The sequence below is a fragment of the Leptopilina boulardi genome, unplaced genomic scaffold (genome assembly GCF_019393585.1).
Source record: "Leptopilina boulardi isolate dan_hultmark-lab unplaced genomic scaffold, ZJU_Lbou_2.1 LbouV2_98, whole genome shotgun sequence".
NCBI classification, from domain to species: domain Eukaryota; kingdom Metazoa; phylum Arthropoda; class Insecta; order Hymenoptera; family Figitidae; genus Leptopilina; species Leptopilina boulardi.
The window spans coordinates 163,361-183,515 of record NW_026138047.1 but is presented as its reverse complement, the minus strand read 5'-3'; the positions used below and the strand labels follow the sequence as shown (position 1 = coordinate 183,515).

The window sequence follows — 20,155 nt, the reverse complement described above, 5'->3', positions numbered from 1 at the left end:
AGACATTAATGTATGATTTCCATTATAATTATATGCGAATCAAGTATAGTGATAATTGTAAATAACTTTACACTGATACCGATAGCCTTATTTATAAAATTAAATGTGTAGATATCTACTTTGATATGAAGGTAGATATTTGCAAATTTGATACATTTGATTACCCAGCTAATAATGTATATGTCATTCCGCAAGCTAACAAAAAAGTCTTATGTCTCATGAAAGATGAGTTTAGTGGAAAAATTGTAACAGATTTTGTTGGATTGCGGAGTAAAATGTACAGTCTTCGCGTTGAAGGTCAAGATTTTATAAAAAAAAGTTAAAGGTATTAAGACGGCAGTTGTAAAAAAACTATTACTTTCGATGATTACATTTTCTGCCTTAAAAACATACAAATTCAATCTAGAACACAGTATTCCATAAGATCAAAACTACACAATGTACACACATTAAAACAAACTAAAACAGCTTTAAGTCCATTTGACGATAAAAGATATTTATTAAAAAATAGTACAAACACTCTCTTTTGGGGACATTGTAATATTACAAATGTTGATATTGATGATCATGTGGAAATGTTACAAGTCTGATATATACAGTACCGTCCAGAAGTATCAGGACGATTACACGCGACTCTCTGAAAAAAAATGCCATCACTTTTTCAATCATATTTCTGCAACAAAAGGAGATACAAAAAAAACTCAAAAACGGTTAGAAAGCTTATTAAATTTTGAATAAAATAAGCCATGTTTGAAGCCATTCCGTTAATAATTTTCTGAGTTGTAGAGTGAGAAAGATGGAAAAAATATTATCAAATTTTCTGATTTTGGTCTCTTGACTTCAACATTTTCAAAAATCTAGAAAAATTTAGATAAAAATTTTTTAAAAACACAGAAATCTTCGCTAGAATTTCAGCTTTAAAATAAATTTTAGAAAATTAAAAAATATTAATCCGTTATCGAATTATCATTAAAAATGTGAAGCCGTGTTGCGCCCAATCGATGCTTTGAAAATCAACTGTGACGACTCGATTCCGGCTTCGCGCGGGAGCAAGCGGGAGAGAAAGCAGGGTCGGATTTATGCGGGAACGATGAAATTTCGAGTTTCTTTACATATTCGTCGTGAAACGTCATTATTTATTATTAGATATTTATGTACTTACAGTATGTCTCCCGCTTGCTCCCGCGCGAAGCCGGAATCGAGTAGTCACAGTTGATTTTCAAAGCATCGATCAGGCGCAACACGGCTTCACATTTTTAATCTTAATTCGATGACGGATTAATATTTTTTAATTTTCTAAAATTTATTTTAAAGCTGAAATTCTAGCGAAGATTTCTGTGTTTTTAAAAAATTTTTATCTAAATTTTTCTAGATTTTTGAAAATGTTGAAGTCAAGAGACCAAAATCAGAAAATTTGATAATATTTTTTCCATCTTTCTCACTCTACAACTCAGAAAATTATTAACGGAATAGCTTCAAACATGGCTTATTTTATTCAAAATTTAATAAGCTTTCTAACCATTTTTGAGTTTTTTTTGTATCTCCTTTTGTTGCAGAAATATGATTGAAAAAGTGATAGCATGTTTTTTCAGAGAGTCGCGTGTAATCGTCCTGATACTTCTGGACGGTACTGTACTTCTTATTTATTTATATTGTGACGAAGTAAATTCATCACAAGGTGAATTTGACTGGGGATGAGTTTCGCGCGTAATGGGGTTTGATGGACAAGCAGAGCAGGCGTCCGGGACGTGGCGCCATCACGGCGGCCACCGACGGAACAAAACGGAGACGAAGGTGGATCGAGCGAAGGATCAATAGATTTTGTCAATGGACGCGATAGCGAGTACAGGGGTACTGTAGTGTGTCCACGTTTGAGTTTTCGAGGACTATTGTGTGTTTTCAGAGAAAATTTGTAGTGTGTTGAGAGGGAGTCGAAGCTGAGTTCGACTCAAATAAAATAGAAAAGAAGTGTTAATTAGTGTTTTATTTATCAGCCCTTTTTCTCGACACCGGCGAGTCTCATCGACCACGAGGACCTGCCGAGAGGAAGCTGGTGCTGATATTTGATCGTCGTGGGTAAGTCCAATTTTGGTTGTGTCGTGTCTCAAGGGTCGTGTCCCTTTTTGCGACTTTCGTTTTCAACAGAATCTCCTCTGAGATTTCATTTGATTGATTTGAGATTTGGGGTTATTTTGGTGTTTTCTCTGGTTTGCCAATTCCATCTAAAAATTGGCTGGCGTCTGACAATTATCATGTTGGGTTTCTTTTGTAACAATTAAAAGGGGTTATTAATTAATAATATTAATTAATTTAATAATTTCGTTATAAAAATTGGCGCCCAACGTGGGGCCTCGTTGAGAAACTTTGAGACACGACAAATTTTTTTGTGACTTGATTTTTGTGCCATTCTCGACTTAATATTTTCGACAGAAAATATTTTGTTGCTTATTGTAATTTTTTCATGTAATGAATTTATTGTTCCTGCCCTGAAATTTATAATTTGCGACATGGTTGAGGAGTTGTGTTCGGGCAAATAAAGTGAGACAATTTCGCGAGTGTTCCCAGGTAAATTTAATATGCATAGCGTCCGCCATAGTCACGTGTAGAAATTTTCAATAATTAATTTCAGAGACATTTCTCGACCGATTTTGACGAATCGATTTTTCTCGGAATCAGTGAATTTTTCTGGAATTTTGTGCGTGATTAAATTTTGAAAAAATTATTTATTAATAATAATTGCTTTCCACGTGGCCGGCGTATTAATTATACCATACCATGTGATTCGTCGCGCATGCGTATTAAGTGATATCTCGGTGTTTGAATTTGAGCCATGCTTCTCGACTTGGAAGAAGATAGAAATTTCAAACACTTGTGACTTGCGCAGTAGGGAATCTTGCGACTTGTAAAATTTTCAATGAGTGGAGAAATTGAAAATTTTAAATGAAACGTGTGGAATAAATTTGAGTGTCGATTAGTGTGACTTTTAAAAAAGAGAATTGTTAAATAAACAAAAATTAATCCAGGACCGTATTATTATCGCGACGGTCATCTTAAAAAAATTTTTCTTTAATTATAATTGGAAATTTTAGTGGGTAAAATTTCCTTAACGACAAGTCAAGTAATTGTTGAATTTTCTTTTTGTTTACCAGGGCCGTGTCAACGGACCGACGGGCCCTATCAAAAATTAATTGACATTTTACGTGAGAATTTTTAATGGGAAAAATTCTCTTAATGACGACCCGGTTATAAAAGTAAATTTTTACGAGTGACCAGTGCCGTGACTAATAGTTAGCGGGCCCCAAAAATTATAAATTTTATTTAATTTAATTTTTGCGACAGGTTAATTTTTGCGACAATTTATTTTTGTGAAAAGTCAAGTTGTGTTAACTTGAATTTAATTGTCAGGGCCGTACCTATAAAATTGGCACCCCTATTTCTAGAATTCCAAAATAACTGAAAAATTTTAGGGAGTAAAATTTTCCTTTGCGACTAGTCAAGCAAGTGAATAAAATTTATTGACCAGGGCCGTGTCAACGGAGCGACGGGCCCTTCAAAAATTAATTTACAATTTTGCGTGAAAATTTTTAAGGGAGAAAAATTTTCTTTGTGGCGACTCGATTATTTAGTGGAATTTCTATTTATTGACCAGTGCCATATCTAGTAGGGAACAGGCCCCCTTTAAAAAAAAAAAAAAAAAAAATTTTTTTTGTGTTTTACGACAATTAAATTTTTTTTCGAGCGTTCAAGATGGCAGAGGCAATTGAACGAATGCATTTCTACAAAGAAAGAATGCGTCTCTTGTTAACAATTCCACAGGCGAAGGAATTGTGGCAAGTGATTTTAGGAATGCCGGTAGGACAAGTGGTAACGAGCCTGTTGACTAATCAATTATGTATTAGTGGCTCTTTACAAGTTCTGCGCGAACGACTGTTTCGGGCAGAATTAAAACTCGCGCTTCCCCCAGAAACTGACGTGCCCTTTTGCGACGAGTACGATAAGGGGAACTCAGTCAAAGTTTTTCAGTTTGAGGCATTCACGGAAGAGAGTTTATTGCCTAACGTAAATCTTAAAAGAGGAGGCGAGTTTTATCCGAGTAGCGACGAGGAGAAAAATTCACGGTCGATTCGTGACTTGGGATATTTAGGAGACCGACAAATTCAAGGAGCCATTAGAAAAAGGGGGGGAAGTGAATCATCGCACAGCAGACCAAGTCCGACCACCGATGACTTTCCAACCCCTCCACCGCCCCTTCCACAATCACCACCGGTGATGTCCACAGCGTCGATCCCCACGAATTCCCCACCACGAATGTCAGCCGTTCATTCGATGAACTCTGCGCCAACGACCACCGTGAATTCTGCCCCGTCAATGAGGGTTTCAGCGACGATGTCGCCCGGGGTGATTAGCTTGCGACAGTCTGTAGCCAAGTTTACCTTGAGTCCAGAACTACAACAGCTGATCCGTATTAATAACCATTTAATGGCTGCTAGTATGGGTCAGAATGTGGGGGATAATAGTAATTTTTACCGGGCATCTCAAAATCCAGTACAATTTGCGACAGGGGAAGGGGATGAAATAACTTCTGTTAATCAGGACCAATCAGGAGGAGAGAGTCCCAACACCATCCCTAACCCAACCCCCCGGACAGTAGGCGACAACAGGATTAGGAGTGGGGAAGTATGTGACAGTAGGCGCACATACATAAAGAGAGAAAGGGGTTCAGGCGTAAAGAGCGAACCCAGCGAGTTAGGTAGCGACAATAGAAGTGTGAGATCAGAAGTTAGCGACAGATTATCGACTAGGGGAGGGAGTCGTCAAGAACGTAGGGAATCCAGCCGAAGGCATACCCCCCAAAATACACCACGGGTTGATGCTAGGAGGACACTTTTCGACAATTCTTCAACTGATAACGAGACTGACGTTAGCGACAGGACTCAGAGGCGAAGAGATTATCGTTTAGCTTCTCGATTAAATAAAGTCAATAGGACTCTAAAAGATTGGGATATTAAGTTCTCGGGTGAAGAGCGAGAAGATCCCGAAGAATTCCTGGAGAGAATAGAAGACTGCCGAGATTGCGCCATGATAAGCGACGAAGATCTCCTCCAAACACTCCCCAGCATTTTTAAGGGTAATGCGAGTAGATGGTTCCGTACAATTCGTAATGAAATTAGTTCGTGGAGGTCATTTAAAAAAGCTTTTCGACGAGAGTATTTAACGACCATTGATGACGACGAAGTGGTAGACGAGATGAGGAGTAGGACCCAAGCGAAAGGGGAGAAAATATCCTCTTACATAACCAGTTTGCGACTGATAATGGGGCACCTTAGGAAACCATTGTCGACCAGGGAACAGGTTAAAATTGCTTATAAGGGACTTACCCCCACTTATCGGAAACAAGTTGATTCATCGGGGTTAGAATCACTCTCAAAATTAGAGAGAAATTTGCGACAGTTCGAAAAGGTTCAAGATCTCGACGACAGATACGTTCCCCCTCCCCCTAAAGAGAAAATGCGTTTTCCCGCCGCGGCTTATAAGGGTGCGAAGAAGGATGAGAAAAAGCCACCTTCCTCTAAAGAGACCAAGAAGATAGCGGCTTTAGAAGACGAGTCAGCGACGGGTAGTGAGGTAGAGAAGGTGGTCGACAAGAAGAGTAAAGGGAAAAAGTCAAAGAAGACAAAGAAGGCTGATTCTGAGAAGGGGACTACAGAGGTGAATTCAATTAAGCAATCAAGTCCTCAGCCATCCGCGACTCCGATACGGGCTTCTAACCCTACTTTTGCGACAGTGACCGCTGGGAAAGGCAAGCGCCAATTTCCACCAAAACAAGGAGTTGGAAATACCGGACATACAACACAAATTGCGACGGGCGGGTCGAAGCCATTTGTGGGGGCATGTTTTACATGTCAAATGGTCGGACACAAAGTTTCGGAATGCCCCATGAGGACATGCTTTGTTTGTCAACAGCGTGGTCATTTCGTGGCACAGTGTCCAGCTAGAGTCCAGGTAGAGTCATGCCTTGTTTGTCGATCACCTGGCGTGAATTTCCTTAATTGTCCGAATTGCGTCCAAGTGAGGGCCGCTTTGGGAAACGGACAATGGGGGGCACAGAGCGGGTCTGTACCCCCCTCCAACCCACTGAAGAATCATTAAAACCGATTCTTAACGACGGGGTAGCGACCAGGGTTGGAGAAGGTTCAAGGGAAAATAAGAGTAAACCAAGAGGGTTAAATTTTTTCCCCATCAACGAGGGTGCATCCTGTAGTGGGCAACAGAGTGGAAAGAGGCCACTCAAACGTAGTGATGAGAGAGTTGGTACTGACGAATTAAATGAAGAGAATTCATTTAAATTTGTGACACGGGTACCAAAAAGCCAAATGAGTGGAGAGGATTCACTCAAAAACGTGTTAGTGTCAGATGGGACTAAAGATACTGAAAAGGAGCCAGTACCAATAGTCCAGGGGAGGGGAGAGGCTGTGACGGGCACAGCTGACCCAGAACCCTTATTCGACAAGGATGTAGACGGCAGTCGTATGGAAAATCGTTATTTCTTTCGAATGACCATTGGCGACAAATCTTATGAGGCACTTTTCGACCCTGGAGCGATGATCTCGGTGATTAGCGACAGAGTAGCTGAGCCTTATAAGAGCCGCATCCAGCCTTGCAATACATCGATAAGAAGCGCCATTGGAGGAGTAACTGAGACAGCTGGATTGTTGAATTTGAACATCGAGGTGGATGGCCATTCTCAACCGTTTAGCGTCAAGGTCCTTAGTTCAGTAGTACAAGACATAATTTTGGGTGTGGATTTCTGTAAAGCCTGGAATATGGAGGTACAATTGGGACTGGGGTTATGGAGAGTTTTCAATGGCGACTGGCATGTTTTTGGCGTCAAGGATGGGATTGAGATTGATGAGTCGATCTACGCTGAATGCGCTGGAATCTCTGCGTTGACGGACCAACAAAGAGAGATCATTCAAGAAATGGTGAACCGATTGGTTCTTCCAGAATCTGACGTACTGGGGGTGACAAATCTGACAGAACATCATATAAGGGTTACAGACGAGACACCAGTACAGCATCGACAGAGACGCATGTCACCTATTATGATCACGTGGGCTCAAGGACACATGATTCAACTACATGGGCAAGGCGTGATCGAACCATCAAGTAGCGACTGGAGGAGTGCACCGGTGATTGCCAGAAAAGGGAATGGAGATTTTCGAATGTGTATGGACTATAGGGATGTCAACAAGGTTACCGTCAAGGACGCCTATTTGATTCCGACGATAGACTCCATACTCGACAAGTTGAGGAAGGCGCGATACTTGTCGAAGATCGATTTGAAATTGGCATACCACCAAATTCCAATGGCAGAAGAGAGCAGAAAGTACACGGCCTTTGCCATCCCCGGCTCAGGACTGTGGCAATATCGACGAATGCCATTCGGCTTGACTAACGCGCCGATGACTTTTCAACGAGTAATTGATGCTCTTTTCGGACCGGAATTTGAACCTCACGTGTTTGGTTATCTCGACGATATAATAATTGTGACAGATACTTTCGACGAACACGTGAAATGGCTGGAGATAGTTTTGAAGAAGCTGGCAGACGCGGGATTTGTGGTTAACCCAGAGAAATGTGAGTTTGGGTGCTCTAGGGTTACCTATTTGGGGTATCTTCTCGACAATGAAGGATTGCGACCAGACCCCGAAAAAACCGAGCCGGTGAGAAACTATCCAGCGCCAAAGAACGTCAAACAACTCCGGAGATTTTTGGGCATGGTGGGGTGGTATTCGAGATTTATCCAAAACGATAGCGAAATCAAGATACCTCTTCTTAAATTGCTCAAGAAGAGTCGAGACTGGGAATGGGGCGAGGAGCAACAAGAGGCTTTCGACAAGTTGAAGGACAAACTTACGACAGCGCCAGTGTTGGCCCGTCCTGACTTTAGTAAGACATTCACCATCCAATGTGATGCGAGTAATTTTGCTATTGGAGCTGTGTTGACTCAGGAGTTTGACGACGGTGAACATCCGGTGATGTATATCAGCCGTGTTCTGACAGGGGCAGAACGGAATTATAGCGTCACGGAGAAGGAGTGTTTAGCGTTATTGTGGGCGATTAAGAAGTTGCGACCGTACATCGAGGGATACAAGTTTAAGGTGATCACAGATCACAGTGCCCTAAAGTGGCTCAGAAACTTGAAAGACCCGAGTGGTCGACTAGCGAGATGGGCCCTGGAAATGCAGGTGTGGGATTTTGAAATCATTCACAGGAGAGGTGCATTGAACCAAGTCCCAGATGCATTGTCCAGGATGAGTGAGGATGACGAAGAGATGATCGATGCCTTTGATACCATTATGGATCAATGGTACCTTAAGCGACGAGATTTGGTTCGACAATTCCCGGAGCGTTTTCCTGGATGGAAAATTGAGAACGATCATCTTTATCGACATAGGAGTGACCCGTTACTCCTTCCGATTGTTGGCGACGAAGATGGTTGGAAACTGGTGGTACCTGAGGAGTACAGAGAGAGAGTTCTCCACGACGGCCATGGGTTGGCGTCGACAGGTCATTTGGGGGTGGAGAAAACATACAATCGAGTGGCGAGAGAATATTACTGGCAAGGAATCTGGAATGATGTCCACCAGTATGTCACTCGATGTCCCCAGTGCCAGCTTCACAAAGCATCACAAGCTGGACCGGCAGGACTAATGGGACAGAGGATAGTTGAGCGACCTTGGGCTGTAGTGGCAGCGGACACGATGGAGTTTCCACCAAGCAAGAGTAGGTGTAAATATCTTGTCGTGTTTCAAGATCTTTTCTCGAGGTGGGTTGAGGTGAAACCGTTGCGATCAGCTGATGGAAAGTCGGTGGCCAAAGCATTTGAAGAATTGGTCCTCTTTCGCTGGGAAACCCCTGACTTTTTATTAACAGACAATGGGAAAGAGTTCGACAACAAGTTCCTCAAGGAAACGCTTCAGGAATACGGTGTCAAACACATCACCACACCACCCTACCACCCGCAAGCTAATCCTGTGGAGAGGAGTAACCGGACATTGAAGACCATGATTGCGACTTTCATAGGGAATGATCATCGCGACTGGGATCTTCATGTTCACGAGTTTCGCCACGCTATGAACACTGCGACACAGGTGGCGACTAAAACGTCTCCCGCATTTTTGAATTACGGAAGGCATCCTCGACCGGTTAAAAGTTTGCGACGGGAGGTAGAACCACGAGATCAGGTTAGGAGAATTGCGCCAGAAGATTGGGTAGACAGGGTGAAGAGGTTGGATGCGTTGCGAGACTTAGTAGCGAAATTTATCGACAAAGAACGTGATCGACAGACCGAGTACTATAACCGTAATCGACGAGAGGGGTTGTTTAATGTGGGTGATTTAGTACTCCGTAAATCACACAAATTGTCGAGTGGTACACGGAATTTCGCGACGAAACTCGCACCGAAATATGAAGGCCCTTTCGAGATTGTGGAGAAATTGTCGCCGACGGTTTTTGTCTTATGTGACAACGAAAGTCGTCGTATCCCTAAAATTCATGTCTCAGACCTTAAACGATATCTTCCCCCACGAGCTCATTAAATTTTACTAATGATTGTTTTTTTTTTTAGATCGGAGGAGGAGTATCGACAGGGGTAGCGAGAGAAGGAGGAGAAGGGATAAGCGACAGAGGCCTTATAGGAGAGATAAAATGTCCCAGCAAAGAGATGCTCGACATGGGGAGGGACGACGAGTTAATCGTCAGCGATTGAGGTCGGCGTCACTCCATCGCCCGGAGAGAGTGTTCGAACCCCCAAGGGATGTCGCAATGCCGCGCTCATTGCTGGATTTCCCAAATCCAGACCCGATGGAGACCGGAGAATTGGGGGCAATTCGTCGCCACTCCTTGCCGACTAGGGAAGAAGAGAGGAAAGAGGTTCCTCTTACCAAACCGAAGGCCTCATTGTCGACAGAAACGGTGGACAACTACCCACATCGACACAAAGGGGAGAGTTGGGAGCAGTTTGAGGACCGTTTGGCTGTCCTGGAGTTGGAGCGTTTTGTTCAGGACAAGCCGCGACAGACGACGGTGGGTTTGGAGAAGCTGAGGGAGGGCCAGCGAGAAGAGATGGAAAAGAGGAAGAAAACGTTGAGAAAAGAAGATCTCGTTTCTCGTGGTGACGAGGATGATGTTAGTATTCCGACGAGACCAATCACACCGCCTGGCCCTCCAAACCAAAAGAAAGATTTGCGACCAAGGGAGAAGGAGATGGACCGTGGTAGATTTGGACCTCTACCCACTAAAACTACTGGGGTGATGTTTCAGGGGTTGAAACCCATCCCAACGGATCCAACGATTGACCCACCCCCCCGGGTGTGTCAAAATTGTTGGCTGAGGGGCCATCGTCGCCAGCAATGCTCAAAGAAAGTCACCGAGTCCTGTTGTTTCAATTGCGGCAGGAAGTATGTGACCTTGGCGACATGCCCAAGGTGTGCCGAGGCCCATGAAAGGTTCATTCGGGAGAAGAACCAAAATCTATCGACTGGGGTGTGTGGACGCGCAAGTACGACAAAGGGGGTGGACGCCCGGAAAGAAAAGTCGAGGGAAGTTGCTAAGGTTCCACTTTTATTCGACAGAACCTCTTCTCGACCACCAATTGTTGACAAGGGTCCTGAAGTGGAGTCGATTCCGGATGCTCCACTACCTTCTGCAGAAGTGGCGCCAGTGGAAGTTCCGGTCGTAGAATTATCGCAGGCGATTGCAGATTTGACAAGGGTCATGGCCGGATTACCACCAGAAACCATCAACTTGGCGGTGAAGCAGTTGTTGGAGGAAAGGCGACATGCCTTCAAATAGAAGGTTTCCCCTGACCAGTGACTATGCTGGCTTAATTTTCGACGTGGGTTTTGGTGTTGTGGATAGGCGTTACTGCTGGGAGTAGTAACGGCCTAGGGGAGGGGTGTTTGTGACGAAGTAAATTCATCACAAGGTGAATTTGACTGGGGATGAGTTTCGCGCGTAATGGGGTTTGATGGACAAGCAGAGCAGGCGTCCGGGACGTGGCGCCATCACGGCGGCCACCGACGGAACAAAACGGAGACGAAGGTGGATCGAGCGAAGGATCAATAGATTTTGTCAATGGACGCGATAGCGAGTACAGGGGTACTGTAGTGTGTCCACGTTTGAGTTTTCGAGTACTATTGTGTGTTTTCAGAGAAAAATTGTAGTGTGTTGAGAGGGAGTCGAAGCTGAGTTCGACTCAAATAAAATAGAAAAGAAGTGTTAATTAGTGTTTTATTTATCAGCCCTTTTTCTCGACACCGGCGAGTCTCATCGACCACGAGGACCTGCCGAGAGGAAGCTGGTGCTGATATTTGATCGTCGTGGGTAAGTCCAATTTTGGTTGTGTCGTGTCTCAAGGGTCGTGTCCCTTTTTGCGACTTTCCTTTTCAACAGAATCTCCTCTGAGATTTCATTTGATTGATTTGAGATTTGGGGTTATTTTGGTGTTTTCTCTGGTTTGCCAATTCCATCTAAAAATTGGCTGGCGTCTGACAATTATCATGTTGGGTTTCTTTTGTAACAATTAAAAGGGGTTATTAATTAATAATATTAATTAATTTAATAATTTCGTTATAATATTTATTGTATATTTCTTATTTATTTATATTTATTGTTTATATTCCTTATTTATTTATATTTATTGTACATATGAAAAAAGAGTTGTAATGAAAGGAGAAGTGCAATTAAATTATTAATAAAAATAATCAAATATTTACATGCTTTTTACATATAACTTTTCTAAAAAATAACTTTAACTTTTCTAAAAGTTAACTTTAACTTTTCTTAAAGTTAACTTTAACTTTTCAAATAGTTAACTTTAACTTTTTAAATTTTACATTTCTGAATTATTTATCCAACTATTGTGAGAAATATCAAATCCAAGCCATTTTACATAGACTTTATTTTGACGATTTTTAAGAACTTTTTCTACAAGATAAACATCTGTATATTTGACTTTGGAAATTTCTTCTTCATAGAAACCACCTTCAATGGGTTGATCTTGATAATCCTTTAGCTTGTATGTTACTGGCTTCGTTGATTTAACTTGAATGTTGGTGAATATTTCCGTTGTCCAGTATGGGTGTGTATCCTTTTTCGGAAACATTCTTATACTTGCTAACTCGCACTTTATGACCAACTTTGAATTTTGCTTTCTTAGGTAAAATTTTCCTTTGTTTGGATATGCGTTTCAACAGTCTCTTTTCATCTTCTCTGCTGACATCCTTAAGTTTCATTCCAATAGTACGATGTTTATTATTATTATACTTTTTAACAAGAGATGGTAAAATATCTTCCGATTTGTAATATCCTCGTAAGTTGAACTGTGGCCACATCATATTTTTTAATGTGCGGTTAAATCTTTTAATAATTGAAGCTTTTAAATTACTATAAGTTGAATACAGTTTAATTTTATATGATTTCATTAAACTATCAAATACAGAATTATAAAATTCTTTCCCTTTATCAGTATGCAAGTTTTTAGGAACACGTCCATTTACAAGTATAGATTCCATAGCTTTAGAAACATCTTTTCCACTTTTACTTTTTACAGGAATAGCCCATGCATACTTAGAAAATATATCTATAACTGTAAGCATATATTTAAAACCTTTATTAACTTTTGAATAAGGTATCATTTCAACTAAATCTGCTTGCCAAGTTTCATCAATTCCACGCATTTCTACTTTTCGACGTCGATAATTTCTTCTAGCTTGCCTATGTAACTCTGTCACAACTGTTAACTTTTTATCATCCATGTTCAAGGATTTATAATAAAATGATCTGAATAGAACTATATTCAATATAATAATGATCTTGATTTTACAAGTTCACTCTTAATATATAATTTGAGCTTCCCGTAATTCTTTAATTGAGGCACCCAATCAAACAACCGGTCGCGAGCTCGGGCCGGACGCTCGGAAGCCAGTCAGCGTACGAAAATGTCAATAAAATTGAAATTCAAAATTTTTAATTTTTAAATATATCACCTTATAAAAAATTAAAAGCCGCATCTTTTTTTCCTTTAACTTTTTTTTGCATCTTTTTTTCTTAATAAGAAATTAAGTTATTACGTAGGAAACGCACGCCAAACGTTCAGCCGCTCGCGCAACTTTAAAGTTTAAACGTTCACCATTTTGTTATTAATTGTTCAATTGCATTGTAACTTTCCAGAAAACTTCTTTAAACCTTAATGAACAACTTTCTCACTGGAAGTTTGTTGCTGGTGAAAATTTCCAAAAATTCCTCACAGGGTGAAAATTGCAGTTCATGAATTTTGCAATGTCTCATTAAAAAAATAATAACTTTTTTATTTTTAATCAAAACAACTTTTTTCTTTTTTAGTCACTCGTAGAATATAATAACACGTATTTTCGTTTTTGTTTCATTAAGAAATTCGTAAAATTGTCTAAGCTGTCGCGAGTTGAAGTCAAAAAAACAATGAAAATTTTCTTTTTTTAAAAAACAGTTTTTCTCTTATATTTCGAAAACGGAAAAAGATGGAAAATTTCTTATTAAGAAAAAAAGATGCAAAAAAAAGTTAAAGGAAAAAAAGATGTGGCTTTTAATTTTTTATAAGGTAATATATTTAAAAAATTAAAATTTTGAATTTCCATTTTATTGACATTTTCGTACGCTGACTGGCTTCCGAGCGTCCGGCCCGAGCTCGCGACCGGTTGTTCGATTGGGTGCCTCAATTATTGACATAATTTCATTGTTATGACTTAAATTGCGTAGACGATCAACAATCTCGTTTGGATCATCCCAATAGACATAGTCTGGATATGATTCTTTCTTCACCGTCATAAATTGCGGTAATTGAGTTTTTCTCTTCAAATAAGAATCTCCACATATGAGCAAAAGTTTTGCAATAACATTAGTATATTTGAAAGTCTTATTACTACGAATAGGTTTATTTGGGCTATAGTTCTTTCTATATGCATTCGTACTACGCAGGATTTCTTTATAGTTTACGAAATCATTAGCATTTGTTAACTTCTGATCAGGTTTTTGACGGAATATGAGTTCCAATAATCCATCCGTTTTAGAATATTTTTTCTTCTCAACTAGGTTAATGTAAGAACCTTTAAAATTAATTTGCGTATCACCAATCATATATGTACCGTCGGGAAGTTTACGTACTCCATAAACCATATCTTTATATTGTTTCCTATTTTTCTCCAACATTTATATAAATTTCTTTGTTAATTTATCAGAATCTTCTTCTTCTGCCATAGTATCAATCACATTACTTGCGTCTTTAATATTATACATGTCTTGCTCATGAAAGGCATCATTAAGTATATTATTTTGCTCATTAACAATAATATTATGATTCTCTTGATTGGGAAATCTATCAATTATATTTTCTTTTGATAAATTTTGCATGTCTTCTTCTTCATAAATAGGATCATAAAACGTTACATCATCATTATAAATAGATTTGTTGAAAGGTGTATCTTTAATAATGGCAGTCTTAAAAGATGATTCAAAGTCTTCTTCTTCTTCTTTCTTTACATGGTTTTGAAAATTTTCAATCTTTATAGGATTTTCAGTTATATTCACTAATTTTTCCAATGGAGTAACTAATGGTTGAAAGGTTTCTTTCAACATATTTTCAGCTGACTCTCTGCCACTTTTAAGAATACGATGCTTTCGACGTATAGCATCACTTGCTGCAGCTATTTGATGTAGTGTCTCTCGCTCCTTTCGAAACATATTTATTTATGAAAGTCTCAAACTGAACTAATGCAATTCTCTTGAAATGCTTAATATTTATAACTGAATAAAGCAATCAAATCCCTTCCTATATCTTCCATCATTTATATTTCTATCTTTATCAATAACTACAAATCTATATCTGTCAGAGTTCCAACATACTGAACATAAATCTCGAAACTGTGTAAACGTCATATCTGTATTAACATGATCATTGTAAACATGCTTGAGATTCCTTTCCATCATTTATATTTCTATCTTTATCAATAACTACAAATCTATATCTGTCAGAGTTCCAACATACTGAACATAAATCTCGAAACTGTGTAAACGTCATATCTGTATTAACATGATCATTGTAAACATGCTTGAGATTCCTTTCATCTTGTCTGAATAGCACAAGCAAATTAATATTATCTCTAACAAGATGTTTTGAAATATGAGCATATGTTTGACAAAGATAAAAACTATCGACGTTAACATGTCGCCCCATACAAAAAAACGCCTTAACATTGTCCTGCTTCTCACAAGCGATATCATCAAAAATGAAAATTGAATTAGTTTTTGCATCTTTAGGCGTAACAACTTGTTCATGTTCACTGAATGGGAAGAACTCGATGCCATCTACTTTACTAAGTACTTGTTCCAAAAATTAATATTTCGGCTGCTGTAATGATTTTGAATATAAATATATATTTTCAAATCCTAAACCATTCGGATGTATAATCAGAGAAAGAAGTGCATTCGTTTTTCCACAAATTGATGGTCCACAAAAAGCTGCTTGAATACTATTTGAAAATAAACTTCCATGTCGTTTAACTCCATTATCTTTACTTTCAATGAGGTTATCCACATTGGCAATCGGGAGTTGTACAGCTTGTACCTTGAACTGCATCTTAGAATTGACTAATGAAAAAACTAGAAATATCCCACTTATATAGTCGCCCTCAATCAGTTGGTTACAGACCATTGTCGAGTGAGGAATGATTACTCACGAAAAAGTGAAGAAAAATTCTTGCAGTGGTCAAGGATTTCTCAATACTTTAATTAACAAATTACCATTCGAGTGTCACATTCCTGGTTATCAATATTGTGGACCTGGAACAAAGTTGGCAAAACGTCTTGCACGAGGGGATCCTGGTATAAATCCCTTGGATACGGCTTGTAAGGAGCATGATATAGCCTATTCAAAAGATAAAGACGTGGCTGCAAGAAATACTGCATACAAAATACTAGCTGAAAAGGCGTGGGAACGAGTCATTTCCATGGACGCTAAAATTAGTGAAAAAGCAGCTGGATTAGCTGTAACTAATATAATGAAAGCTAAATCTAAATTTGGGATAGGTTTAAAAATTAATAATAATATTAAGAAAAAGATTGTGAAGAAGAAGAAGAAGAAGAAGAATACAATTTCCAAGAAAAATAAACACATGGCATTAGGGAAGATTATTCATGCTGCTAAAAATAATATGAAAAATAATCATAACGCAACGGACACTATTAAAACAGCAATGATTGGTGCACAAAATGTAGTTAAAAATGTTGGTAGTAAATGTAAAATTTCATCACCTCGAATTCTTCCTGTACCTTCAAAAGTGTGCGGTATTTTACCGCTAATACCAATTTTTTCCGGGCATAGTGCATTAGGAGCACTTATTGTTAGTGGTGGAGTCAGTGGTATTGTAAAAGCAGTAAATGATGCTAATGCTGCTAAAAAACAACTTTCAGAAGCACATCGACATAATGAAACAATGGAGGCCATTGCTATAGGAAAGGGTATATATTTGAAACCCTATCGTAAAGGACTTGGTCTTTATATTAAACCACATCAAGGAAATGGATTGAAATATACAAAGAGTGTTCAAAAAAACTAATATTGAAGCTACCTCACCGCGCACTAACCGACTATGATTTACTTAAATATACTAAACTTATGAAAATACCTAAATTTCGTGGAGTTTTTATGAGAAATGAATTACCTATTACAGAACCTTATAAATGTGAATCAGCCATAATTAATCTTGATAATAAAAAAGGTCCTGGAACACATTGGGTAGCATATAAAAAGATAAACAATGAAACTGAATATTTTGATAGTTTTGGAAACCTTTCACCACCATTGGATCTCATTGTTTATCTAGGTGTTGGTAGCTATATAAAATATAATCATGAGAGATATCAAAATTTTGATACATTTATATGTGGTCATTTATGTCTTAAATTCTTATGTAAGCAACTTAACGTTAAGAACAGTTTTAATCTATATAAGAATATGTAAACTATTATAACCATCAGTATAAAAGTAGATGTCCAACATGAATGACTCTTTTACTTTAACGTTAACGGGAAAGTCTTCAGTTCTCGAGGCTTCATACTTCCCACCTATTGAACATTCACCTAATAAAAATTATACACTTGGACTTGTTGATTTATTTACATATAACTCAATTCCTAATATTGGTGAAAGTTCCAACAAATTTTACATAGATGATTTTGAGTTTACTATACCTACTGATAGTTATGAAATTAAAGATATAGAAGCATATTTAAAACGTCAAATAACAGATAAAAATTATTTGTCAATAGAGTGGAACAATAGTACATTACGATGTTATATTAAATCAAATCTTTGTATTGACTTTACTCCTGAAGATTCTATTGCTAGTTTATTGGGATTCACTGCTCGCAAACTACCACCGAATGTAAAACATTCCTCTGATTTACCTGTAAAAATATTAAAAGTGAATGCTCTTCGCATTGAATGTAATATTACCACTGGAGCGTATATAAATAGTGAAAAAGTCCACACTATACATGAATTTTTCCCCACTGTTCCACCGGGATATAAGATTGTAGAAGTTCCAGCACACATCATTTACCTCCCAGTCGCCGTAAGGACAATATATAACATTCAGCTGCGTATAGTAGATCAGAACGGTATTTTGGTTAATTTTAGAGGAGGGACAATAACAATCCGTTTACACATTAAATCAATGTAATGGGTATTGTTTATAATCGAAAAGTTGGAAGTAGTTATAAAACTCAAACATCATGTCCATCGAAGATCAGTTTGAATACAGCTCGCAAGGTGTTATCACCTCAGAGTCGACAATTCATGAAACAGCTAGGTCTACGAGTCAGAAATCAAAACTAAGGAAGAGAAAGAAGAGAAGAGGAGAAAATTTTTTCTTGTTTATTTTGTGTCGCTGTTATAAGAAAAATGGAGGAGATTCTCAGCATTCCAGCATCAGAGAATTTTGATGAATCCATAGCTAATTATGAGATTCACAGTCATCAACCATATGCATCCTCATCGTTTAACAATAGTGATGAAATTCGCATTATTGTACAAAATCAAAATTTATCTATTTTACCAAACAATAGTGTATTACATATTTTTGGAAGGTTGACTAATGCTGATGGAACTGATGCCACACAAAATATTCATTTCACCAACAATGCGATAGCCTATTTGTTTGATGAAATTCGTTATGAATTGAGTGGTATTGAGATTGACCGTTGCAAGTACGTTGGACATACAACTACTATGAAAAGCTTGGTTTCCTTAACACCACCTCAACTTAACCGAGCTGAAAATGCGGGAGTTTTGAATGTGGAAATAAATACAAGAATGCCATTACAAGATGGATATTTTGATGTATCAATACCACTTGGTATGATTTTTGGTTTTGCTGAAGATTATAAAAAAATTGTTATGAATGCTAAACATGAACTGATTTTAATAAGAGCACATAGTGATTTAAATTCTATTATTCAAACGGGCGAAGGTGCAGATGAATAGTTCAAAGTGCAAATTAATAAAGTGGAATGGTTAGTGCCATATGTTTTACCATCTGATAATAATAAAATCAAATTATTTAAATTTATCGAGAAAGATCCACTAATTTCAATGAGTTTTCGATCGTGGGAAATGTATGAATATCCTTTAATTCCTCGATATGTAATTGTTGGATTCCAAACAGGAAGAAAAGATAAACGTAAAAAGTCTGACAGTTATTTGGATCACTGCGACATTACAAATGTAAATCTCTTTTTGAATTCACAATCATATCATTATGGAAATTTAAATTTTAATCAAAATCAATATTCTATACTAATATGCTAATTTGCTAATTTTCAATCTTCCTACTATGGAAGAGATTCTGAACCCATATTGAAGCTTGACACTTTTAAATCATTGGCTCCTCTAATTGTTATTGATTGTTCAAAACAAAATGAGTTTCTCAAACAAACGTCAGTTGATGTACGTTTGGAATTTGAAACTAGAAATAATATACCTGCTAAAACAACTGCATATTGCCTCATCATACATGATCACATTGTACAGTATAAACCAATCAGCGTTAAAAAAAAGCGTTAAAAAACTGTAAAGCAATGGAGGGGGTAAAATGAAAGTAGTGGGGGGTTGAACTGAGAGGTATATAACTCACGTTCCTGGGATAGAAATTTATTTCTATTCCAGGATGGAGTTCATCGTAGACGTTCAAGGCTTTAAGAAACCCTGCAACGATTTCATTTTCAAAGAGTTGGCTATACTTCCTCTTGAAGCTGATGCTCAACCTCGAGTTTACCTCTTTGAACCTCCATGTGCTTGGAATTCACTACCTGAATGTTATAAAAGTGAAAATCTCTGGCTAACAAACAATTATCATGGAATCCACTGGATGCAAATTAGTGGGTGGAAAGTGGGAGGGAAGCTTAAAATGACGTGAGTGGGTGGTAGAGGGTGACCAAGTGGGAGGAATGTGGGTGGGATTCTCTATTTTAATTCTACTGCTGCAAGTACTGAAGGTCTGATGCTGCTGATTCTGGAAGCTGGAAGAGAAAGACTTTCCTTGCCACGGCAATCGTCTGAGGTACATGTAGTCCCCACCATTCACAGCATCACACCACTGAACTCCATCCCCACTTGACGCATGGACTACCAACGGGCCCGGTGACCGTACGCGATCATCAGCCGCGCACCTTTCACTTTTGAGTCTTCCATTGTGCACCACCCACAGCCACCCACTCCCAACCACCCACAGTCCCGCGCGGTATCTCGCGAATCCTTTGTTCCTCGAGGTTCTAATTGTAGATTTTTAAATTTTTTGGGGACCGTATACGTTTATACACAGGGAAGACATATGCAAATTAGGGGGTGGTGGGAGGCCAAGAGGGTGGAAAGTGGGTGGTAATATTAAAAAAAGATATATGCAAATTAGGGGGTGGTGGGAGGTGGCCAAAAGGGTGAAAGTTTAAAAAATACATATGCAAATTAGGGGGTGGTAGGAGGCCAAGAGGGTTAAAAAATTCAAAAATTCCCGCGGGCAACAGCGCCATCTAGCGACAACGTCGGAAACTGCAACACATG

At 38.7% G+C, this 20,155-nt stretch overlaps 1 protein-coding gene across 1 annotated transcript; it reads left to right on the top strand.

The window, feature by feature from the left end:
* The first annotated feature begins 1,960 nt into the window (after positions 1 to 1,960).
* Positions 1,961 to 11,433, top strand: LOC127290975 (uncharacterized). The gene is made up of 2 exons (XM_051319837.1): positions 1,961 to 2,076; positions 9,632 to 11,433. The coding sequence occupies exon 2, from the start codon at positions 9,712 to 9,714 to the stop codon at positions 10,855 to 10,857; it is 1,146 nt and encodes a 381-aa protein (XP_051175794.1). The 5' UTR covers positions 1,961 to 2,076; positions 9,632 to 9,711; the 3' UTR covers positions 10,858 to 11,433.
* The last annotated feature ends 8,722 nt before the right edge of the window (positions 11,434 to 20,155 follow it).